Source organism: Melanotaenia boesemani, chromosome 22, assembly GCF_017639745.1.
Source record: "Melanotaenia boesemani isolate fMelBoe1 chromosome 22, fMelBoe1.pri, whole genome shotgun sequence".
Classification (NCBI taxonomy): domain Eukaryota; kingdom Metazoa; phylum Chordata; class Actinopteri; order Atheriniformes; family Melanotaeniidae; genus Melanotaenia; species Melanotaenia boesemani.
Genome location: NC_055703.1, coordinates 23,073,800 through 23,100,648, shown reverse-complemented (window position 1 = coordinate 23,100,648; position 26,849 = coordinate 23,073,800). Strand labels below are relative to the sequence as shown.

Below are 26,849 nucleotides of genomic sequence, written 5' to 3'. Positions count from 1 at the left end.
AAGAAAAAGAAAAGATTTATGAAAAATTACTGATATGCAGTAATACACATACTTTTTTATATATTAGAATGGCACTGTATTAAAAACTATATTAAATTGTAAATTTGTTAACTTATGAGGGCCTTCTTACGGGGTTTGAAGCCTCTGAGTGACTGCAACAGCATTGGTGTCGTGAGGGAGTAAGAGTGCTTGTGAGAATTTCAGATAAAATCAGAATTCCCAGTTTCCAACAGAAGCATTTAAGGTTTTACCCTTGGTGGGTAGTTCTTTCAGCTCAAGCAATTTGGATTTGAAATAGGAAATAAGGACAACGATATTCTTCTACAGGACTTCTTTCAGAGGCCTGTTTGCTATGAAATGCAATGTGTTAAAAAAAAAAAAATTACAGACATCACAGCAGAAATGTGAACTCTGGTGTAAAAAAAAAGTAATATACATAAAAAATGTGAAGGCTATGAGCAGAAAAATAAGAGAGAAAAGAGCAAAGTAAAAATGATGGTAACTGGGAGATGAGGGGAACGAAAAGTTGGAAGGATAAATGAGATTGTCATCATTCTTCAGACATGCGATGCGAGTGGGCATTTCAGGGCCATTTTCATTCACAACCAGCAGCCATGGTGGTGTCTGCCATTATCAAGAGAGAAAGGCTGTTTAAAAAACATGCTTTCCAAATGGCCTTTTCACTTTTTTCCACACTTTATTTCATTTTGTTTGTGACAAACAAACATTTTCTCATCCTGAGCTATCATTATATTTCTGTCAGGAAAATACAAAACGTTTTACTGAAATGCTTCGTAAAATCAATTATCATTGCTCTCTAGTAAAATCTACCAGAGATGGGTAAAATGCAGAGTCAAATTTCCCAATCGGAACTAATAGTTATTATTATTATTATTATTATTATTATTATTATTATTATTATGTTTAAATATTTAAACTTCTGAATGTCTGAAACAACTTACTTGCTTTGACTGGATAATATGAAAATACATGAAGAGAAATTTTTCATTTTGACCTTCACAGCTTGCTGTTACCGCCTGCTGTCTCTTTCATAAAAATCTAAACAGCTTAATTTTGTGTTCAAACTGAAGGTTGTGATGAAAACACCAAAAGTCATCAGTTTGTCTTTCTATACAAAGCGTCATTAGTTTCATTCATTACTGAACTGACTCCACTACCATGAAGAATCCTTGCTACTGTTAAGATTTATCAAAGCAGCATTAATGAAATGCCAACATATGACTAATAACTGATATATTATTGGCATTGGAACTTTTAGTTGAATTTAAGTTGCTTTAGGACAAATATTTTGTTTTAGAACCTTTTTAGAGAAGATACTTCTTCATTCAATCATGTTGTGCAGAATCATCCGGAGAGACGGAGTAACACTGAAGAAAGAAGTTTCCCTTCATCCTGTAAGGTTTAAATAATGAGCTCCCATGGCGTGTTGTGCTCTTTTAATTAGCATAATTATTGCATCTCCATTTTACAGCTGGGCTACATGTAGGTTGCAAGTATTTCACATGACTGCATACTTTAATATGATTTCTAAAAGCCAAAAGACCAATATTTTTATTAATTAGATGAGATCTCTGAAAATTATGGTATGAATACACAAGACTGAGATTTGTGAGGCATCTTTGTATGTTAATGTCTTGGGTTGAACTTCATGCACTTCTATGTTTTATATCCACTTTGTGCAATGCAGGGCCAAAGGTGGGGCTGGCGCTCATCCCAACCGCTATCAGGTGAGAGAAACCCTGACTCCCAATCCTGTACAGGTCATCAGTGCATCACAGGGTCAGAACAGACAGAAAAAAAATGCACACACACACACACACACACACACACACTTGCTCCTAGGGTCAATTAAGAACCAATTAACCTAATTTGCATGTTTTTGGTCGTGGAGCAAGCCAGAGGACCTGAAGAGAACCCATGCATGCAAACATTACACAGAGCAAAGCAACATCAGTGTGCAGAAAACTATAGTTTTCTTTGAAGTATAAAAACAGTTAAAAAGATAAATGCAACAGAAACTGAACTTTGTGTTTTGGACCTCATACCCATCATTGGTGTCAGGGTCAGCAACGTTCTCTCTCTGACTCTGCAGCAACATGGAGCAGATGTTATACTGGCTCTCCAACAGCAGGAGGGAGTCCAGACTGCAGCACAGCACACTGAGCAGCCTGTAGGAAGCAACACACAAGCAAAAACAAAGATATCAAAATACACAGAGCACTGGCAGGCAGAGATACCGTAGCTGAACAGCAGCACTGATAACTGCAAACTGAAATTTAGTTCATATAATACAGCAGGGTAAAAACCACGCAGGCAAAGACCCCATTTACACTTTGGTTGTCTTGTTCCCCAGGGCCCTGTGTGTCTGCAACTACTAGGTCAGCCAGCACTGGTTTTCCACACCAGCTTGCCATGGAAAATTGTAAGCATTGTTAAGTAGGAACAGTGGGAAAAGTGTCACAATTAATTTTAAGTTGTCAGTAATGACACCAGGCTTAAACAGGCTGATAAGCTCCAGTTACATTTTTAGAGACTAAAGTAGCAGGAAGAAACGAAGAAGGCTCTGCGAATTCAGGTCCCTGACCTGTAAAGAGCAAAGGCGGTTTAAAATGTGGAAAGATTAAATAAAAACTTTGTATACATTATAAACATTGCTAACTATCAGTTTTAGAGGTAAAATGTTTTGCTTTTTGAATGAATCATTTATGTAGACTAATAAAATGCAGAGGGAACTAAATCAATCGTCACCGTAACAAGTCCCAAATCTGAACTCGGCATCAGGCTGGTCTTAATATAGAGCACATTAAGTGCTTATTAGAAATATCCCAAATGTGTCGAGGATGTGTAACATTAATCACCAAAATGCAATATGTGTTGTCTATCTGCTCTCTAGACCAGCCCTGAAATTAACTTACTCAAAATTGGTCTTGCAAATTAGATTTTTCAGCTAATGTGTTTCCTCATTGAGATGAGATTCATACATCTACTGCAAGTTGAAAGATTTGAGCCAGCGAGCACGACTGCTTCTCCAAAACAGACAATCAGATTTGAAGCAAGTGTGACATTGAGTTCCAGCTAGCAGGGAAAAAGTTTTTTGTTAAACCAGACTGACATGATTCATAACAGACCACAGAGGAGTTCCATTAGAGACTAATCTGACTAAAAGTGACTGACCATCATCTCAGTGTTTTCTGCTGCAGACAGGTGCTTAAAAAGTTTTAAATTAGTAGAAAATCTGAACTACAGCTTTATGTAAGCTATAACAGTCTGTAACAGCTATAAGTGCACCACAGACTTCTGGAATAAGCCATTAAAATGGAGAGAGAAAGAACCAGAAGTGTGATGTTTTTAACATTTACAATGCAGGTGAATTTGAACCCTCTTTTTAATAACATGTCATTTTAGTTCCTTCCGATGTGTGTACACAAGTACCGATAATCTCTGCATGTTGTTTTTTAGGTTGTGTGTGATGAGCATGTCGTTCCTCATGAGAATTCCTTTTCAAACAGCTGCTTCATTTCCGTATGTGTCGGGAAGTAGTTGGGACTTCCGTTTGACTGACGACTTGACTCACTGATACCGACAGCAGCACAGCAAGAGGCTGAGAGTCTGTCAGACCTTCTGACCTCCCCCCGTCTGAAAAAGAAATAGAGAAGTACACCTACTTCTTTTTCATCGAGAGGGTGTCTTTCACCGGGTGGGATGAATTCCAAGTGTCCAATTAATTGCACTCTTTAGTGGTAAGTTTATGTGTATAAAACATTCTCTTCAATTAAAAATGGTGGTTAGCCCGCCATCAGTGTATTATAAAAGTTTTTTTTTTCCCCCAAACAGCAACTGAAAGAAATCCAGTTCACCCTTCATAGAAAACAAAATGTGCTCTCACAATAGCTCATTAAATATATATAAAAATCTTTTGTAAGAAAGAATTTCTGCTCTACATGTTTGCAGACTTTCATTCTCAGGTTGCTCTCTGGTATAAAGCAAATGATGATTTTCACATTCGCCAGTAAGTTAATTCAACCTCCACAACACTGGAAATCCCATCTGCTGCGTTTCCATGAGAGCTTCACTTACACTCATTGATACAAATGTCATGACTATATTTGGTTTTGAATCATTTCTCTGGAGTTTTTGTTTATTCTGGGGCAGAATTAAGGTAGATTTTTAAGAAAAATAAATAAAATTGGTGCAAAATTTTAGTCTTTTGAAAAGTGGATGGTTGTGATCTTTTTCTTTTTAGAAAGAGTAACAAATCACTAATTATTCATCTATCTTTGCAAAGAAAAGACACTAATCAACTCAGCCACCCTCTAAATTCTCATGAGAAACTAAACACAACCCAGGTGTAAAATGTTGACCAACATCAGAATGTTTAGCTACAAGTTCATTTCGCCTCCTCAGTGTGTGGCAAAGATTTGCAATTCTTAATATTTTATATTGAAAGATATCTTTAAGAAATAAATATAAGAAATACTGTAGGTATTAAAATGACATGGAGATTATTAAGTTTCATAACTTCATATAAAAAATATCTTATAACTGCCTTCAATGACAGATGTGCCAGTTATGGCTCAATGCTTTATAACAGGAAGAAAACGTACCTGGATGTTCCATTAACCCAGCTGTGAAGCTCAAAGTCAACTTCAACTGTTCAGCTACCTAATGAGTTTTCATCAAGATGTCAAAGAAAATCTAATTATTCCATCACTACTTAACTGATATTCTCTAAACTGATATTCTCTTAGCTGTCCTTTTATTTTGGTACTGAAAAAACAAAATTGATAATTTTCTATTTAATTATCAGCAGAATATCATCATCAGTTAATATTCTCCATCATGGCTGGAAGTAACCACACTGTTACAAATGGAGGTGTGTGCTTCATGCTTTCGGGCTGTTTTATTAGAAGGAATAAAAAAACTATCCGAGAAAGCTTTACCAAAAATGAAAACTGAAGTATGAACAGGCTGGTAGGCAAATAAACACCCTAAACTGTTTTGGAAAGAATAAAAGAAACAAACGCACTGCTTTAGGAGTGGCTTTTTTTTTACAGTGACTGTACTGAATATTTGTGGAAATGTGCTTAAAAGTTTGGCCTTTGCTGGAAAAATAACTAATGATACAGATTTAACAGAAAACTACCAACTGTGCCAAAAAGACGGATCAAATATTCAATTAAAATTCTACCAGAGACAAGCTGCTGATGGGAACCAAAGCATGAACCATCAGGTCTGAAGAATATTAATATTTAAGTGTGACATGTAATTTTAAATCTATTATGAAACTTTAAAAATCTGCTAAGTAAGAGGCTTATGTAAGAAAAATGTAAGGTATAGAGAAATCACTGATCAATCTTTTGATCAAATGAGTACAGACACAGATCTGAATGTAATCAGAGCAGCCATAGCGCTACCAAATTAGTTTTGTTTGTTTAAAAAAAGTAGATCCTAATTTGCATCGTTCTAGGCATTACTAGACACAGTTACTAAACTATGAATGGCATATGGCACAATTAGATCTGTAAAATTAGTTTCCTAGAAAACAAATGCTCGGATACGAGTAATCTTTGATCAAAGCTAATTAACAGCACAAAGTGAAGCAGTGGGGCAGCACCGCTAATTTAGTGAGAACTGCAGTTTGAAAAGATCAAGAGTTACTGAATGCCCATCTTAAATTCGATTAATCCTTGTTATCTCAGACTTTTAATGTCTTTTGGAATCAGACTTCAAACCACTTTCTGTCCCAGTCAGTCGAGATTTCTGAAGCAGTACAATTAATCTCAGTTCAGAGGCTGAGATGTAATTCCTGCTGAACAAGACTAATAGTTTTATTTCATGCTGAAAAACATGCATGCATAAAATTATGAAAGATGATTACTTCCTTAATGATAGTTCACGTGCATCATAAGAACCATGCATAAACCAATTACATCGAACCAGGAGTAATGCGCCTGGCACTCTGATATTTATGCCACAGCATGATTAGTCAGGCATTCAGTCAGATGCAAATGTTGCACATGCAACATTTCAACTGTACAAGCTGAGATGTTGCTGTGATAAAAACGTTCTCATCACAATATTTCATTCAGAAATGCAAAGAAAATCTCCAGAGATGTGGTTCACCAAACAAAAGTCACAATACACCCTGGCCTTTTACTATACTTAGGGGTCTCACAATCACAAATAAAATGTTATTAAAACAAAGCAAGGTGATCTGTTTCACTAGGAATTCCACTTCAGGGTGTTCTACATTTGTAACTGCAAAATAATCTCCACCATCTCTAAACTATTCAATGAGACTGTTTTAGCTTTACCTAAAGTACACATATGGTCCATATTTGATTACATGACAGCAGTTATAGTCAGACATTTTTAAAGTAATATCTATTGTACTAAAATACAATTACATCTGGATGAAATCAAAAACCATTTAAAAGGCGAGGAGTGCCTAACAGGAGATGAAAGATTGTTGCCATGACATCTTTATGCAACATGGAAGAAGGCTGAGGGATTTTAGCCCTCATTAGCTTCTGAAAACCAAGGCTTGGAGATGCTGGAGTTTCTCTCCGAGGGGGTGCACATCAGGAATTTTTATTTGTTTGATAATGTTAGTGGTGATTAAGCCGGCAAAGGATGGGATAATAAAAGGATCTAAAGACTATTAAATGACAAAGAGGCAAAGTTGTGATGTATTCCTGCAGGTAGCTGGGTTTGAAATTTTAGAGGCAAAAAAAAATAAATAAATTAACAAAAATGAAAATAAGTTGAGGTTTGACTAATATAACTGCTTAAAGTAAAGGTCACTAATAATAAGCTCTACTTTAATACAAAAGAGAAAACCCTTAATGTTGCTTGCTCTATAGGATTTAATATACAGCTCCTCTGTAGTCCTGAAACTTTTATGAGTCGTGTTGTTGCACTAACTGCTTAATCTTAACAGTTAAAATATGCATCATAATGACTCAAGAGTTTAAACAGAAGGTAACTAGACATCTTTTTTTTTTTTTTACTTGTTTGTTTAGGGACACTTAATGTTTACCATTAACAAGCACAGCACATCATCACATTTCAAAAACATTCAGGTCAATTTGAAATAAAAAAATTAATACATAAAAACACATTACTGAACATGTGAGTCGGCCAGACAAACAAACACCAGTGACGTTATGGTTTCCATGGAAATTCACCACACTGCAAAAGCCACAACATGACTGCACAGGCCACAATGGTCAGAATTCCATTCTAAAGTTTTTACCACAGGGGAAAGTTCACATAATTGCCAGAAATAACATGTTATCTGGAGACTAAAAACCATCACTTTTCATGAAAAAATGTCCAGTTTCATCTGAGGGAGGAAATCTTTACAATTAAACTGTCAGGAGAAATGCTGTGACTTGTCTTACATCTGCTGGGAAGCAAAAAGTCAGTCTGGTCCTCTGCATTCATCAACAAGGTAGCGTCCCTTTCATAGGTAAATACTGGTAAAGTCCACATTAAATAACTCCTCCTCTTGCAGAGCATTAAACAATGATAAATATGGACACTGTTTATTTCAGCATTTCAGAATCTGAAAAACTGCCTTTAAATGCTGAAGCACATATAGAATATACTAGATCATCTGTCTTCACTTCTATTAACTGACTTTGATTAGTGCTTTTGTGTTGTGGCCACCGTAAATGTTGGTTGTTCAACACCAACTTGCAGGTGGATGAGGTATGAAACTTTTTAAAAAACCAGATTGAGTCTCTGCTCTTTGCAGATGATGTGGTCCTGTTTGCTTCATCACGCCGCAATCTTCCATGCTCAGTGGAGCGGTTCGTAGCTGGGATGGGACCTCCAAATCTGGGATCAAGGTTCTCTACTGGAAAAGGGTGGAGCGCCCTCTCTGGGTCAAGAATGAGATCCTGCCCCAAGTGAAGGAGTTCACATATCTCAGGGTGTCGTTCATGAATGAGGGAAGAATAGAGTGGGAGATAAATAAGCAGCCGAAACGAGTTTCCTTTGCAGGTTGTTTGTGCTCGCTCTTAGCGATAGGGTGAGAAGCTCAGTCATCCAGGAGGTGCTGATGCTCCTCTGTGTTAATGGGAGCCAGATAAGGTTGCTTGGGCATCTGGTTAGGAAAACTTCTAGACGCCTCTCTGGAGAGGTATTCCACGCACGTCCCACCAGAAGGGAGCTTGGGGAAAACCACAGACAGGCTAGAGGAACTATGTCTTTTAGCTGGTCTAGGAATGCCTCAAGCTTGAAGAAGAGGCCGGGGAAAGTCTGAGCTTCCCTGCTTAAGCTACTGTGCTTCTGACCAGACCTCAGATAGAAAACAGATGAACGTACAGACAGACTGATGACTGGAAAGAAGTCCAGTGCCTTCTCTTTCATTATGTAGATATTGACTGTGAATACCCCACAATGCAAGCATTGTAATTATTTCAGTTAGCATGTGAATCATATGAACCCAAATCTGAAACTAGACTGCAACACAATGAAGATCATAATCTCCGTCTCATGTTTGCTGACAACTGCAGCACCAAACTGCTTCAGATATTACTGAGAATATAATATGTAATATGAGTTTAGAGAACACCATAATAAGGGGCAGCTAAGGAATATGCTGCTAATAAATGCTAATAAAATACACCAATGTGTAAATGTTGAAACCCAAATAAAAACCACAAATGTCTTTATATCTGACTTCTATTAGAAGAAGCAGAAGTTCAAGAGGAAAAAAAACAACAGATTCCAACAGAACAACCTGGAGCTTTAATCTATTATTCATTATGTGGCATACGTGATATATGGACACCAGAGCACATTACAAGGCCGGCTCCCTCACTCCCTCATCTGCTGTGGTCACATAATCACATAAGACGGGAAAATGTCTGCGTTGGACCTCAGGTGAAAACCCATTTCTGTCTATCATTTAGGGGGGTACACAGACAAAAACCATTAATAAACCTTATAAATCTTTTCACCCTGAGGCATCAAAGAAGGATGCTGTGGAGGAGAAAGGAAAAACAGGATTTTCTGCTCTTGATGCCGAGTTCAGAACAAAAACAATGTTTTGAATGTGCCTGTCACTCGGCAGCTTTTCAGCCTGTGCACAGACCACAGCCTTTAATAAAACAGCCATTTATCCACGTATTTATGCGTAATTATTTCCTTAACCATCTCTCTACTTCTCAGTGGAAATCATATAAATATATGCTAAATGTACCATAGAAATACCTGGCAAGGCAACTTAACTTTTTAAAAATATAATTCTGTTTATGGAGGAATAGTTAATCTCCTCATGCTGGGTCTGCTTACACCATCTACAAGGATGTTATTGCAATGGGTATTCTCTTTTTTTTTTTTTTAACAATAATAAAAAAAAAATCCCATCTTTATTGTCTCTGCATTATTAAAAACAAGACCAGAGCACATAATGTGCACCTGTTTGACCTAAAGGTAGACCAGGGTATGGTGTAGTCGTATATTCCAATATTTTAACCATGACAATGAAGGATTGTTATGATTTTGTTCTTGCTCCAGTACTATGTTTACCTAGAGACTCAGAGAAAATATGTATAAAAGGTAAAATAACCTGGAAACCATATGGGATGTATCCATCTAACCAACACTGCTTCCGGAGATTCTCTGTAATTGGATAATATACAACAAATTTATAACATTTAAAAACACTAGGGTGTTTTTATGTAAACACCGAGATGCTCCTGTCTGTATATTTCCCTGACTTTATTGACCTTAAAACTGCAATTTCAGCCAAACAGCTTTAACTTCTAAGTGTAGAAACTTGTAATGTTTAGAAAAAATGTGTCTATGCTCAGCAAGTGCGTTAGAGAAGTTTTAGTGTCAGACTTTTGTACACTTAAGAAAGAGAGGTCTGGAGGCCAAAGACGCAGTCTGCCTGAGATACAACCCAACAGAGATGGAAACTTTTTCATTTCATAGTTCAGCTTCTGTGTTGAACCCCCCCGACCTGATTCCTTTAGTTACTCCAAATTCTTCCATCAACCTTTGTTTAAGTCATAAACTAAATAAAAATAAATGAAAGTCAATAAAATATTGAAAAATTATTGTTAGGGATATTTTTTAAAAGCTTAGTTCTTTCTATACATTTTATATTTAAGCTCCCAAACTGCAAGTTGCTCTCCAAGCTGCAGGCAGCATGTTTACCACACTGATGCTTAACCTATTGCATAGAATTACACTGTTGGCATGTTTACGTCTAACATCACAGGAGCACCTTTTATTTCAAAACCATCATAATTCCACAGATGCAGTTCAACTTTTAACATGTTTGTGCTGCTAACGTCTTCCCACAGTGAAGGATGGTGGTTATTTTCATGCTGTAACAGTAACTAACACAAGCTCTTTCCTAACTGCCTTTACAAAAACACACACCCACATTTCTGCTGTAGTTTATCATCTTAGTCAGCTTGTTGGGTGTTGAGACCAGTGTTTGCTTACCGTCTCCACCCCACCTCAGTTGGAAGCTATAAAAAGCTCATTCTCCATCAGCTTCCTAACAGATTTAATATTATCAATCAGGATTTTACAGTAATGGATCAAAAATGTGATGACAGTGATGAGCTATCAAAACATTTTTATGAGACAGTAATCTTTTAAATTTGACCAAATTACACCCTGAAAAAGATAATAAAGTTGTAAACTGTATCATTTTAGCTTCAAGACTGAAAGATTAAATAAATGAGACTGGGAAATCCCATAATAAGACAGGTTATTACAATTTAAACAGGCTATTTGCTGTTTGGGTAACTGGAAATGCTTCAGGAAATATACTTTTATGACAATGACAACGCCCTTTACAGCTGTCCTCTGGTCAGTATCTGGACACATTTGGTAGTTTTGCTAATGTTCATGTGATTATTTTAATCACAGATATTTTAAATATATTATGCAACTGAATGCTGTACATAATAGACTTTACACTGAAACCCGAGATGCAACCTTCATATGCATTTCTGCTTTTCTGCTTCGGTTTCTTATTCTTACATCTTTTTTACACATTGTTTATTAAACAGTGAAGTGTATATCTGTATAGCTGCTGCTTCACTGATGCGATTTTCCCCGCTGGGATCAATAAAGCACAAACCATGTATAACGCAGTCATATCGCTTCAGGCAAAGAATAATAAGAAAATCAAATTAAAATGGTCGCTGCTGTTTTGTGGGAGATGACGTGTTATGAGTCTTTTGGGTTGAACTGCTGAAGTTCACAATGTTCAAGTGGGTGTGTTGTGAACAGCAGCGCTATCAGAGATGGACTGTGTGGATTAGTCTATATATAACTCAACAAGAAAGTGATTTGGGGCATACAGCCTTCAGCTCCTCATATTATTTCCCCCCCCCAAGCAGCCAGACTTTGCTGTAATCTTGAGCAGCAGTTATCTAGAATTTTTTTTACCTTAGCTTCTTTTTCACTCACTTTTTATTCCAGCCCTTGAACATGATCATTTTCAAAGGATTATATTTATGTTTGTTGAGCCACTTAACACTAAGCTATGAATCTTTAAAGGATAAAAAGAGTCCTAACTCAAGCGATGAATAGTAGGCAACAGAGTTTTACAGATAAAATAGTATTTTTGCAGCAACAAAGTGATTCCCAAAAAGCATGAAACTTGGTATATCTCAGCATGGTGTGCAGTGTCAAGAAATGTCAGGACTAAATAACAATTTATTGTAGACAAACAGGATCTGAAGGTGATGTCCTGAAGAAATAGAAAGAAATTCCAGCAAAGACCTGAAACAGGACCTCAGAGATCCATCTACAGTTGGCCAGAGCCTCGTCAGAAATGGTTTTCATAGAAGGGTAGCTGAAGCATGTCAAATGACACAAGAACTAGACTAAAATCAGTGCCAACATGTCTGGTGGAGGGATAAATCCTCCCCAGAGCCTGGACATCCACATTACTGAAGCAGTCTGGGATCATCTTGACAGAGAACGGAAAAAAAGGCAGCAACATCCAGAGAAGAGCTTTTGAAAGCCCTTTAAGAGACCTAGAGAACTATTTCTTTACAATGACACTTGTCAAAGAGGGTTCGGGATGCTTTGAAGAATAAAGCTTCTCAGACCTAGTTTTTTTTTTTTTTGGGGGGGGGGGGGGGGGTTAAAATTACAAAAATTATTTTATTGCCTTATTTAATGTAGTGTACTTTTTTATTTTGGGAATTTTTAATAAATTGCTGCACTCATTTCCCATTTTCTGGCAACACTCATAAAGAAATTAATGGTGGTAACTTTATTTAACCTTTAATAACTATACTGTGATGTTTCATGTCAACTTCCTAAGCTAACATACTTTTTGTACTTGCTTTGTTTACAGCAAACAAATAACCAGACAGGTTTAGTCTAATATTGACCATGTGATAAACTATACAAGGACATCAAAATGTAAACATGGTGGAACTTGATTTATTGATAGCAAAAAGCCAGATTTAGCACATTTAGCAACCCACTGAGGCACAGAGTGCAGTCTGTCAGTTAATCCGTCGGTCGCGGTGCTAAACGACCAGAGCATCTTGTTCCTTTCACTTTGCCTCTGGGTGTTAATAGGAAGAGGCTGACTGACGGGCACAGAGTGAGTCAGCAAGACTCCAAACAAGCCCCAGCTATTGTGATTCAGAAAGCTTTAAAAATGCAGAGGAATGTACCACAGACACCAGAGGCTTATGCACACAGCCAGCACACAATGTGTGTGCTGTGTGAAAACAAAAAAACTCTTAATTCTGCATAGATTACTTTAAATCTCTTTTACATATAATCTTCACCTTCCCCCTCAGAGTACGCCTTAGATGAAAGACCTGCCTTCCCTGTAAGAAATGCAGTTTATATCCTTCTACCTCTGTATTATAACCTCAATCTTAATCCCCTTCTTTTAACCCCAACTCAAAACTGACATATTCGCCTTTTAGAGAATTTCTACATTTTCCACCAGTCGTCTCACCTGATAGGGCATCTGTTATTCATGAATACCCTCATAGCCCAGCTTATTATCCAATGAAATCTGTTCATCAACCTTTCAATGCCCAGTAATCAGAGTGTAAAGAACAATTTGAGTCTGTAAATGCAAGAGACTGAAGTGAGTATATGCAGTCACCAGGTGCTAATCAAATACTGTGTGCTTCCCCACTGATGTTAAGTTTTATAGGAGAAAAATATCAATCTCACCTCAGACCGAATGTGTGAGACTGCTCATAGTGGAACAGAGAATGGATCTTTGCGTCTGAATTCACAGCAATCAGCCTGTCAATCAAATCCTGTGGAGCAAAATGAGAGGCTGTGAGGAGTACAACAGGTACAGTGCAAAATAAAAACAGTAAGGAAACATATAAAGTGTGAGGTGGAAAACGCACATCAGCCTCAGCATAGCGGGGGTTTAATGGAAGGTCTTTGAGAAGTAAAACAAATGTGTGGGTGGTGGTAGAAAGCCAGATAAAAAGGGCAAGCATGCCTCCATGTGGCTGAATAAGGAACTGCATAAAGACTGGACTACTCACAGGTATGGAGGTTGGGATTTCCCTCAGGGTGTATTCACTCTTGCTGGCTAAAGGCTGTCGCCAAAGAAGCTCCCACAGCGATTGGGAGGCGGAGAGGAGGTTGACCAAGGACAAGAGGGACTGAAGAGATGGAAATGAAAACAAATTTAGAGACTGTTGGAGCTGGTAGTACAAGATAGGAAAAACAAAACAGGCACAAATAACAAAATTGGAGTAAAATTCAAGTCAACGTTGACCGTGTCCATTTTAAATTGATTAAAACTTTTTTTGAGCACAAGTTATCCAGGTTGATTTACTTTCAAGAATGTGGTTTTGAGGACTACTGAGGCTGTAAATGCACTTCCACAATAAAAAATAACTCATAACCTATAAATATAAAAACAAAAAAAATGCTCAACAGATCAGGGAACATTGACTGTGATGGAAATCACAGATTATCAGCTAATGCTAAAAACAAAGTAAACATGAAAAGAATTCATGTAATGGAAGATTCAATGCTGCAGATCACCTGCAACTCCACTCACATTAGATTATTTAATTCTGAGCATCTGAGCAGAAATATGATGCAGCCTGTGGAGATTTAAACCACTGGAAGTCTCATTAATGGCTGAATTAGAAAAAGGATGGCTGCACCCACAAATGAGCCAATTCCATAAAAAATAAATAAAAAAGAAACATAACAATATAAAACAAAATGTAAAAAGATTTCTTTTAAGCCACCTGACGAAAATATTGCTGTGAAAAGGCTGTGCCATCCAGTCCCTGTATGAAAACTGAACCACTGATAAAGGTTCACACTTCACTGACTGTCAATATTCACTTGGCTAGTTTTACTGAGAGAAACGACTTGGCTTCAGTCAAAAAACCAGCACCAAGGACACGTTGATGCATACAGAACATAACACCAAACAAAAGGCCTGAAAAAGCACTGAGGCCTAACTCTTCAGATATCTATGAAAAAGTAATGCAGCAGTGAGTTATTGAATAAACAATTTTATAAAACAAACAAAAGCCCAAATAAATCTTTGACCTCTGTCTACTGCAGGATACTGCTCAAAAGTCGAGTTACATCAAAGAAATCACTGACATACCCCTTAAAAATATCTGAAAAAAATCTTAAATATTTTTTACTGAAAATGAAACGAATAAAATATAAAAAATAATATGAATATTTTCTTATTTTTATCTCATATATTGCTTTGTGCTTGGAAGAAGACAAGTATAGGGAAATTTTGTTTTCAGCTCATATTTCAGCTGTAGACATCACTACATCCAACCTTAAACTGCACACTTGAATAATATTAAACTAAAAATTTTAGGGAAAAAAAAGGAAAAATCCCCAAATTTGCAGACATACATTTTCCATTTTGCATGAGCGTAAACTCAGTATCTTTAAACTTCTCAGAAGTTCTATTTGTTAGAAGCCAATTTCATTCTAAACCTTATAACAGCTCAGGGCAACACAAACTAAATAAGTCAGAACTCAATACTATTCATACAACTGCTGTATAAAAATAAGAAGAAAATTATTTTGATATGTAAGGGGCAGACCACTGCAACTCTATTTCCCCTCCATCATGCACACACTCACACAATACCTTGAGGCAGCTCCTGTCTATGGGGTCCATCGGTATTGGCCTGGGACGGACCACTCTGACATCATCGCAGCCGCACTCCAGAGTGGTCCACAGCTCTACGACTAAAGCCCGGACAAATCCTGCAACACATCAAGACGCATAGGAAGGAAATTTTTATTTCCTTCCTAAATTTTTGGATTCAACATGTAACTAAAATTGTACTAAATTTACACCAGTTTTTCTGTATTTAAAAACTAGCTGCTTTAAAAGATGTCAAATGTGAAAATAACAGAAGCTGCAGCTCACACATCCACTCTGTGTTCCCTCTATTCTTCTGCAAACGTCCTCTTACTAGCATCAATATGCAGCTCATTTGTTAAACACTAAGACAAGATGTTTTCCTCAACAGACAGCTTTTCTCATCACGTCTTGTCTTAACCTTTACAAAATTTGACACTGAACACCTGATTGTGCTCTTTGTTCATCCACTTACTCTGATACAAACAACTTGACAATTTCTCTCTGAGCTGTTTTAATACTGCTTTACACCAACTGCGAAACACCTTACAATACAAGCCTCAAGCATCACAGCTGGTTAGTGTTTGTTTGTGCAAATGAGTGCTTTAGTACCTGAGCTGTGCAGAGCCACAACCCCTGGGGCAGTTGCTGCCACCTGTGTCACCATCACTCCATATCCAAACTTCTCACAGCGGCTCACCTGCATGCAACACATAAAGGTAATAAAGGTTAGATTAAAAAGGAATGTTTTTTGTTTGGTGCCCTGCAGAGACAATAATATAGATCATTGTGGAGAAATTAAATTGCAAATTGATCTATGAGTGTGCTCTGTCTTCATTAATTACAACACAACGGAAATCTAAAAATAGATAAAATATAATTATATTGTATAATTAAAGTGAAATGCCCAACAGTAGCAATTACAAGAGCAAGTAAACAGTGGCGGTAAATTAGGCCCACGGGGAGACAGCCAAGGTTTGTATGCAAGCCCAAGTGTTTCCACAATATGAATCTTATAAATCATGTTTTGTTAACTAAAGCACTTGGAGAATAATAAGCATTCTTTGGGAAATACAACTGTGTCCTTGAGGAGAAGCAGGATCAACAATGTACCAGTCTTATGATTAAGGGATACCAAAAACACAGGTCAGGAAAACAAATCAAGGTTTCCAATACAAATTGTTTTGCTGCATTGCACAAGAAAAACTTGTATGCATATTTTATGTATGCATCTATCTATCTATCTATCTATCTATCTATGACACAATTCAAATGTACCTAGTTTTATGCAGTCTAATGATTAACTAGGGCAACTCAATTTTGTGCTACAGTTTTTCTATGTATCCCTGCTCCAACACACCTAACAGCTATGAAGGTTTCTCATTGGAGTCAGGTGTGTTGGAGCAAGGAGACACTGATAACCTGCAGGACTACGCCCTTGTAGGAATGAACTGAGAAGCCCTGGATTAACCTGTTGTCTTCTCGGATCTCAACCAATGAATAAAGTTCAGAATTCAAACATAAAAATCTGTGCTCTGTATCAAGATCTTATTGGACAATTATGGGAATAAAAAATAATAAAACAAGCCACACCCAAGTTATTCCAGGACATTGATAAACACAATGAATACAGTTGTTACAGTGATGTTACTCACCTGGCAGACACATTGTTCTTTAGACACTATTTGAGGGAATATATACTCTTACTTCATAGTTTGTATATACTGTGTGCTATTTTTGCTGTTGGAATTTCCACCTTTTGGGATGGATAAAGGTCAATCATATCTTTTCTTATCTTAAAAGTGAAATTGTATCATCAAACTATAACCTACAGCATATCAGTACCTGTGCTTATCAGCACCTGAAAACATACTGGTTAACTCATAAAGGCAGTACAATCCAATCCAGTTTATCTATAAAACACATTTAAAACCAGCAGCGTGGTTACCATAGAGATGACTGTATTGTCAGCCTACATATTAAAGGAGGAGGCTGTATTGTGTTCATTTTCAGCTCAAATTTGTGTTCCTAAAATGTAATGTCAGCAGCACCATGCTATTTAAGGTAGCTGGATGATGCTTTTGAGCACCACAATATGTTCGCTACCATGTTTATGCTAAAACTAAGCTAATGTTAGCTGTATACATGCAACAGTAAATGTGTTGTTGTGATTAGCCTGTACAGCATCAGCAATGAGGTACTACATTTTTACTTCATTTAAAATTCCTCCACTCATCACTCAATAAGCTGCAGAGAAGAATTTTGCAAATATATGGAAAAGAAATCAGAAAGGAAACAAGCCTCTTCTGGTAAAACTCAGCGCTCTTGTGGTGATAATTTTTTTTTTAGAACAAATTACTAAATTCACCTTTTACATACAGATATTCAGGTAATCTAAAAGTGTAGCGTAAGAGTAGTGGTGATTAGCACTTGGTAAATGGAGGATGATGGATACAAGCGGTGAAGTCAAGACATTTTTATACAGAAAAGTTAAACTGATAATAAGTGGCTTGAAAATAATACATTTATATTTATTAATGTCATTACCTGTAGCTTTTTGGTGAAGCGAGAGAACATGTAGGAGATGCATTCATTCAGGGCTCCAGTCTGTTGGAGCAGCAGGACGCCTTTCGGAGTTGCAGCGAAGTTCAGCAGGCTGTCCAGTAAAGTCTCCTCCCAGACGAGCCTGATCCAGAACCAGAGATACAAGCATCAGAGCCAGCTGCAATGTTTGGTTTTCACACTGATACTTATCTCAAATCTGGATGTCAGTTTCTTACAATGACAAAATGGAAAAACCAGGTTAGGTGTAACAAACACAACCATAATCATTGTTTCCTGTTGTAGCCTGCAGTTAGAGATGAGACTCAATCTTCTACCAGCAATACTTCCTGGCAGTGCTGCTTTTGGTCTGGATGATGTGTTTGAATTTTTTCGTATTTTTTTAAAAAAAACTGTCTGCTCCCAAACCAAAAGTATCCTGCTCTGCAGCGTTTCTCCGTGTTTGCTATCAAATGCAGCTCTTTTGTGTGAGCGCACACTGATCAAGATTTTAAAATCCTGGGTTGAAATACCGAGTTGAAAACCAGGACTGTGAATGTCTGGGTAAGTCAACCCAGGCAACGGGGTGATATCCCCGGTATGTTAATCCCGCTTCATAGCACTGGCCTCTGGACTGATAACAGAAAAAGGAAAATGTAAATACTATAAAATCATTTTTACTAACAAATCAGTTTTATTGTCATACAGCTGCTGAGAGCAGAAGCAAACATGTTAACTGTCAACTGGTTGATATTAAGTAAAAATCAAATATTTTTGTTGAACAGTAGCTACAGTTATCAGTTTTATAGTAAAACTCCAACACACACTATATAAAGTGTGTATAGGTTTTTGGTTAAAACGTCCAGCCCAAAAACAAACTTACCTGTACAGGCTTATCTGAACAAAGAGTTACGGACTAACTGTCATAAAGTTATCAAATGAAAAGAAAGACATTTTTAATATTTGTATCTCTGATGTGTTAAGCTACTGCACATCAACATTGCTGAGGTAAATTTCTGGCCACTGGTTTCTAAGAGGAATATGCTTCAAAATCTGATAAAATAAAGCTGAGTGATAAAAACATGGATCTTCTAATTTTTCTGTATTATCTGTGCTGTAATGTTTAGCTGTAAGAGGACACAAGACCACCATGAGCTGTAAGATTGACGGTAGCATAAACAACAGTAAACCCAATTTTATGATCTACGGTCAATCATCAAACTAAATTTTTCTGAACTATAACTCAGGTCAACAATCTGAAACTGATCCACGTACCTGTAGCCAAAGTGTCTGTAATGATTCGAAGGTTTATTCTTAGAAGCTGTTATTTCTGTGCTATTGGTTGTTCTCAGTTGTGCACGTACACATATCCGCACATAGTTTGCATTTGTTTACAGAAGCTACTTTTAACATGCAGATAAATTTGTGTTTAATAAGGAGAAAAGCTGTAAATTGAGGCCATAAACTGTACTGTATATACAAACAATTATCCCCAGTCTCCTTCTCTAGACAGATAAATCACTTGTTTTCACATGGGGGAAAAAACAAACACAAAGCTATGTATTTAAAGCACCATGAGCAATTACTGCCTTTATTCTGGACATTTGACTAAAGTATTTAGATTGTATGCATGTGTGACACACAGCTCACATGTTTGTCATTTCCTGGGTGCATGATGCAGTGCTGGTTCCAGGGACCGGGGTTGGAACCCTGTCTGATAAAGAGCTCACCTGGAAATTCAAAGAAAACAGATTTTTATGACTCAGTATGAGGGTTTGTCAAAACTTTTGAGATTTAGATCAGAAATAATCTTCTAATATGCTCATATTATGTTCCCATTACAGTGGGAGACTTAAAGGAGTTTTTTCCTTTATATTAAATGTTGCCACAGCCTTACAAACTTACTGGAGTGTGTTTTTCTACTAGGTAAGAGCAGTGAAAACTGATGGATTTCATTAACATGGCTCCAAATAAAAGTAAAAACCTAAAAAAGTCTAATCACAGAACTCAACTTAGTTTCCTGGGAGGAAATCTAAATCTCATGCCTTCTACAAACATTAGGCGTGGACACAGATTGGAGACTACGTTGTGTCTGGTCCGTGCCATACGTGCAGGCGGGCGATCAATAATTAACACAAATTGGATAAAGTCATGAGGAAATGGATGTGAACCATTCGCTGATTCAACAATGTCTTGTCAAGTTAATTTTTGACTGCAGTGTTTTAGCTGTGTGGATGCATTGGTTGTTAAACACCCAAATTAAGCAGATTATTATGGCTGGTTAATTTCCTGTTTGCATGACATGGGAGTGTGTTTCTTTCTGTAGTGAGAACAAGGACAGAACTCTGCATTCAACAACCAAATGATGCATAACATGGATATTCCAGCTACTGAAACTGATCATTAGGCACAGATTCTTCTACATTAAATATTGTAGAAGAGAGATTCAGATACAGTTTACCAGCTCCTCTCACGTTTGTACAGCTCTCCAAGGAAGGGTTTAATTTCTTGTGTTTAATAAATTTTCCTCTTTTAAACACCCACTGCACATGCAGTATGACTGACCAAATAATGTGATGTTAAACTGTGTTCAGAGCAGGGATGCAGTGAAAAGTTAAAGCAACAAATTCACAAAAGTAAGCAAACTGTCTCTTAAATCTAAACAACAAAAAGGTGTTTTTAAGGCTGTTCTTTAACTAGAGTAAGTATATCAAATACAGCAGAAAAGCACCTACAAATAACAGATGTGGTGCTTTTGGTGAATGTTAAACCTACAAATGTGACAGTTACCTTTTTCCATGCGGCAGCTATGGCTTTGTGCAGGCCGTAGGGTCGGAGGACCTGCAGACCCTCGCATGTGTTGTACATCTGCCGACAGACAAAGATGAAAGACCCACATAGCGTGTGAGATGAATCTGAGTCAGTCAGTGGTAGCAGTCCCTTATCCAGCAGTTTCAAGGTGAACTGTATGATGACATGAGCAGCGAAGGTCCTGAAGAGGAGAGAAGATGTGGAAAAACAGTGGAGATGGTGAAAACATGTTCCTGATAGATTTAGGAAAAACTGCAATGTGTGTACAAGTCCTGATCCCAGTTTGCTGATGTTTGTATTTGGAAGTTTAGTGTGTTAATTTTGTTTGTCTACGTTGTTAATGGAAATGTTTCATACATAATAATTACATTACAGCCCTTTATGAACTGTACTTGTTAACTCCTTGATTAAAACAAGCTTTGACAAAAGCTGGATACTATTAATAGTTCAAAACAACAGGCTGTAGTTCGAAAGACTGGACCGGAGGGTCAGAAAAAGAAATATAAAACTAATATGAAGTTATTTAGTAAAATTTACTTTTTACCATAATGACCTTATGGTAACGTGACCCATAAACTAGCAACATCCTCTGGTCAAATCTGCTCTCAGTGCAGAATCAATAGGATTTTTATTCATATTTAACTTCTAGCTTTGTTAACAATATAAACTAAAACTACACACAGTCTCACCTCTCACTGTGGGCTGCAACAAGACTCTTCTCATATAAGAAAAGAGCCAGTCCTCTGTCAGTGTTTGCGATGCGAGCCAGAACATCAGCTACGAGAGTCAGTGTTGCTGCAGGAGACTTTATTTTGACCTGAAAACCACAGAAGAAGAAAAAGATCCAACAGCTTCACAGATAAGTGGATAACCAGTCCAACTACAGATACAGTTAAAAGCCTCACCACTTACTCTCCTGCTGTCATAAGTTATTTTAATAACCAGCAATGTTTAGATTAGGTTAATCTTTACAGCAGCTTGGATCAATCTTCTGTTTTCGTCTCTGTTGTTATTTGTGCAAATGAGGAAAAGTGTTGATAAACAACCAAGACAAGAGAAGCTAATTTTTAAAAGTGGACAATGATCTGTACACATAAACCACATGTTCATAGCTTTTAAAAGTGTATGTGAATGTGTGTGTGAGACCTGCTGTCCACTGAGCAGTGCTGTAACTGGAGCCAGTAGAGTCTCTATTACAGGAGCCTGGTAGAGACATTCTGTAGCACATTCTGTCCGTTCACATAACATCCACAGCACCTCCATCACCAGACTGCTGGGCGACAGGGAGTCTGAATACATATAAAAACACCTTTACAACTGAATACACTCAAATGTTACATGTTTTAAACAGTTATCTCTAAATAAATAAACACTGTATATGTGGCTATATTGCCGATTGAATAAATATTCATACCTCCAACACATTACTGCTTATTTTTTCTATTAATATTCTACAAATCTTCTGAACTTTTTAGTCCTGTGTTTTTGAGCCAAGCCCATGTTGACTTTTCCTAGGTAATTTAATATTTTAAAGTTTTATGTGGAGAAGCAGATTCATACATTCACATGATTTACACATTTTAAATATTCTTAAATAAACACTATTGGGTTGATCTGATGCATTTCCACAGTTACACATCTGATGATCCAGGACACTAACTTCTCTGTTTCTCTGTGAAAATATTTCAAATGTTGGATGAAGTCAGGGGGAAAAATGCAAGTGCTTCTAATACAATGAACAACAAAAAACATGCTTAAAACATAGCAAAATTTTTCCAAATCAAAGAAAAAAAAATTGGTCTTGCTTGATGAAGCTTTAAATTCAAACATCTACTGATCAACATCAACTCTCTGACGCACTCGCATAACTTTTACATAAACGGTTAAAAGCATTCATTTACGTTGTTCTGCAGAAACTTGACGCTTCTCAAAATAGAGTGCTGCTTGTGAACTTCATGAGACTGCAGGTGACATACCAAAAACAAACATCAGCATGCCTTTCAGCAGCAGCCAAAGGAGACGATCCCATGACAAAGTCAAGGTGGAGAATCTTATCGATTACTGGCAGAAAAGTTGCTGTGTAATTCCTGAGAGAACAATAAAGTCTTTCAGGAGACAGAGTACTACCCGAGTCAGTACAAGGTTTAGAGATAAAAGATATCATCTGGACAGTGATTATATTCCTCATAAGGAAGGTCATTATGTTCCTTCAGTAAGTGCTTACAGACCAATACTGTGGACAGAAACCAGGGAGGAGCCGAAACTCAATGACATAACTGATATCGGTGTGGGAGTGTATGAGCCCACCTGAGTGTGAGGGATCAGAGTGCAGAGGCTTGGGGTGTTGATACATGATGTTAATTAGGATGACAACCAGGTCTGTCAGACTAACAGGATCTGGAAGAAAAACACAGTAAATGAGTTCATCCGTCTTTAACGCTTCCTGTCTGGACAGTGATATTAAAAGTAGTAGATATGAGAAGGAAGTAACTCGGGTACCCACGTAAAACGTTTTGTGATCTTCGAACATAAAGATTTTCTGTGCATGAAGGGTTTTACTATCGGCAGTACTTTTAAATCTGGTAAATGGTCTGTACTTATATAGCGCTTTTATGCAAAGCGCTTTACATGTACATCATATTCACCCATTCACACACTGAGGGCGGAAGCTGCCATGCAAGGCGCTCAACCACGACCCATCAGGAGCAGTTAGGAGTTCGGTGTCTTGCTCAGGGACACCTCGACATGAGCACTCAGGGCCAGGATCAAACCGGCAACCCTTATTTAAATAAAATAAATGCATTGCATAAGGTACTGAAGATAGATCAATCATTGTTTTTCCTGAGGGTCTGCATCACTAACAACTGGCTGGACTTAAAGTAAGCAAATTAAGAGCAAAGTGGCAAGAAACACACTTTTTATAGCAAATGGTCTGACTTTGACTAAATAAAGAAGCAGAGAAATAATACAGAGCATGAAGCATCATATAAATTCACTGTGACTGCTACGATGTGATGTTATCTGACACCACTTGAGAAAAATAATGTCCACATATCAGCATCCAACAGGAAAATACATACAGTAATATCTGTCTGTAATGCTGACTTGAAACATTTATGTGAACAATTGTTTCCATAATTTAGTTAAATGGGAATAATCTAGAACAGATTCTAAAGAAAAATAAATAATTGTTGTGGCAAAGTTATGATCCATGTGAAGGACAAAAAAAAAGAAAGTCTCCAACAACGCAACTATAAACTGTCGCTCAAACTACAAGAAGCAACAAATCGTGACACATCCAGGTGGTGCTCATTTCAAGGTGTGGATAGACTCAATTCAGGCCATTATCCAAACCTTTGTGGCATAAAAACACGCCTTTAAAGGAGAGTAATAAGATAAATCAGTCACATCAAAGCGTAGGAAGGCAGACGAGTCTGATTCAGCTGTCTGACTGTGGACTACTCACTATTTTTTTTACTTTCTTAGTTATCAAAATGGGGCGGAGGAGATTAAAACCACTGTTCATGAGGAATGGAGAAGAGGTGCCGACTGGACACATTCCTGCAAGAGATTACGCATTGTAAAGATTGGAGGGATTATTTGTTGTGAAATCACTAAGAGAGGAGACATGATGCTCAGCACATGGCAGTAAAACATCTGTGGCCCTTTAACACAAGTCATCTAGTTATATAACAAATGAGTTTCTGTCAGGCCTGCAGCAAAGCAATACAAGACATTTCACTCTAGGGTAGCATCACACCTTTATGCTTCCTCATTTTGATGGGAAAAAGCTTTCTTCCGTTGGTGTAGATGATGAGTTTGCCCAGGACACACACAGAGTGGACAAAGAACAAATATTCAAGCTCCTTTCTGGAATAAACACTCCTCTGAAGTGAACCTGAAACATGGACAGAGAAGAAAAACTGTGAATGTTACCCGTTACCACAACGCTTTTGTGTTTTTCATTCACCTGTATGAAAACAGCTCATTTTCTTCTAGTTGCAAAGCAAAACGCCACAACATGACGGGTCTTGGTTTAAGAGAATAAAATAAAAGAAATAAAAGAGAAAAGCCTAATGACTTGGATGAGGTGATTTGTCAGATAAGCAGCAAAACGGTGGCAGTACAACACGCTAAAAATTGAGACGTTAATGCCTACTTGCTCACCTATTTATTGCCAGTGATACATGGATTTCATTTAATCTAGCTGTTAACTAATTAGGCAAAAGACAGAGGAATTGTAGTTTAGGTTTATTTTTAGATCAGTTAGGTTTCAGGTTAATTAATTAAGTAAATAATGATGCAACTTGTGTCCATCCGATGTTCCAGTTCCAATGTTATATTGATGCAGAGAGGGGCAAATTAAATTGCAATAAACTTTACATCACAAGGTCCATCTTTTCTGCCTCCTGTCTGAAATCACATACTCAAAGTAAAAGAAGTTAATCTTCACCTCTACACGGGCTGTATGTAAAATCTTGGTCTCAACAGAAAGCTGAGACACGTGAGATTACTACAAAAGAGTCAGAATCAAGATGTGTTACTGTGTCAGAGTAAATCCACCTGGAACACAGTAGAAAATGTAAATGTTATCTCCTCCTAAATGAAAACCACATTAGTGTCAGTGATAGCAGCCCAGTTCATCTAGGAATAAAAATAGATATTGTCTGATGAGGAACCGTGCAAAGTAGAAGCTAAAAAGTCAACAGTAGCAGTTTTACAGATGCCTTGAGGGAGGTGTTATGCAGGTAAATATCTCAGGAACCCACTGGCTGATATTGATGACGGACACCTCTTTTAATCACTAGTAATAAGAATTGAGGGATAGCCTCCAAATTCACCTTAGAAACACCATGAGGATCCAGAAAGAAGGAAACCCCAATATAGTCTATGATAGGAAGAGTGAATACTTCACTACAAAACCTCCTTCATCTTCATATAAACCACCAGGAAGGTATGATTGCTGCACTTTAGCTGCTAGCTCATCTGCTTTCTTATGACACATAGTTTGCTTGCGGTAGAGAAATTAGCAGAAGCTCTGAAGTGGAAGGTGCTGTTCTCATGGTTTTGTTACATTCCCATGTAATTGCTTAGGGTTTGAACTGTTTTTCATTTGGATGCTAATGCTCGGTAGTGTATTTTTGCTGAGTTTCTACCCGTCATTTTGCTATGCTGCATGTTAGGATTGCTGCTTCGTATTGTTTGCAAAGATCTTCTGTGCTGTACGCATCTCATACTGCCTCCTGTACAGTGGACTCTTGTGTTGAAGAAGTTAAAACAGAAGGTTTCACCTCCTCGTGTTAATAGTTTCTTCGCTGGATGAGAAATCCCTTTTATTTTCATACAGAAAAAAATATTGATTCATTTGTCTTAAGTTTGATGTAAACATGTCCGTCTACCAGTTTAGTAAAGTCACAAATATAAAATTTGCATAAAAAAAAAAAAGAAAAAAAAAGAAAATCTAATGTTCAACCACAGTTTTTTAAGTCATCAACTAAACTTTTATAATTCAGCCAGTCTTAAAAGTTTGTAGATAAAAAAAAAAAATTCTCAAAACCACAAAGAATAAGAAAAAGGCATGGACATTCAGACATAACATAATCGTCCTAAAATACAGAAAAAAAAAAAGAAAAACTGATAGCAAGTAAATTACAGCAGCAAAGACGTACCGCTGCTCATCCTAGACAAGGTCGCAGTGTTCAGACTCGAGGAACCAGCTGGCTTACAGGAGATAACACACTGACATGAAATACCCCTACACACTCTAAATTTATTGAATTTACACTGTGTGACTCCACATGTAACATTTTACTGTTCAAGTCAAGATTGCAATTTTAGATCAAGTTTAATTAATGAATAGAAATAAAGACGCAGAGAAAGCAGAGCAAGTTGGAAAATTAAGAAACAAAGTAAATGAAAGCACATGTCTTATGTTAGTAGCAGGAAAACAATGTGTGTGTTAAAGAAACTCTACGACAGTCGAGTAGCTGCACAATTACATTTGATACCACAACATTCAAACAAGCTCTCAGACCTCTGCATGGTTTTTAGTTTTGTTTCATATGACACATTTCATTAGAATTACTGCAAAGCAGAGACTCAGAGCAGGATATAAAAACCTTCCAAACGTTGTTGTTATGTGGGGAAAATTCCAGTTTGTGAGAAAATATGTTCTGCTTCTCCTTCCAACTGCTTCTGCAGTTGTTTGTAAGACTGTTATGATCTTCAGTTCCAGCATTTTTCCTTTCACTTGGGCTCTTTGGTTTTTTTTGTTTTTTTTTGTGAAACCTATAAACTGGTTTCTTTGTTTGCTCTCAGGTCATCATGAAACTACCCTGTTCAAGTCTCCCTGCCAACAGAATAC

The 26,849-nt window shown here is 37.2% G+C and overlaps 1 protein-coding gene across 3 annotated transcripts in view; it reads right to left on the bottom strand.

Annotated features, from left to right (window-relative positions):
* The window catches only part of tbc1d32 (TBC1 domain family, member 32), an 85,193-nt gene that overhangs the window by 50,208 nt on the left and 8,136 nt on the right, over positions 1–26,849 (bottom strand). For all 3 annotated transcript variants that reach the window (XM_041976503.1, XM_041976505.1, XM_041976504.1), the window contains exons 13-24: positions 24,246–24,383; positions 22,793–22,882; positions 21,632–21,774; positions 21,175–21,302; positions 20,465–20,666; positions 19,325–19,404; positions 17,681–17,819; positions 15,746–15,833; positions 15,137–15,255; positions 13,539–13,658; positions 13,210–13,298; positions 2,067–2,189 (exon numbers count right to left, since the gene is read on the bottom strand). In XM_041976503.1, coding sequence (XP_041832437.1) covers positions 2,067–2,189; positions 13,210–13,298; positions 13,539–13,658; positions 15,137–15,255; positions 15,746–15,833; positions 17,681–17,819; positions 19,325–19,404; positions 20,465–20,666; positions 21,175–21,302; positions 21,632–21,774; positions 22,793–22,882; positions 24,246–24,383 — 1,459 coding nt within the window. The remainder of the gene's footprint in view (positions 1–2,066; positions 2,190–13,209; positions 13,299–13,538; positions 13,659–15,136; positions 15,256–15,745; positions 15,834–17,680; positions 17,820–19,324; positions 19,405–20,464; positions 20,667–21,174; positions 21,303–21,631; positions 21,775–22,792; positions 22,883–24,245; positions 24,384–26,849) is intronic.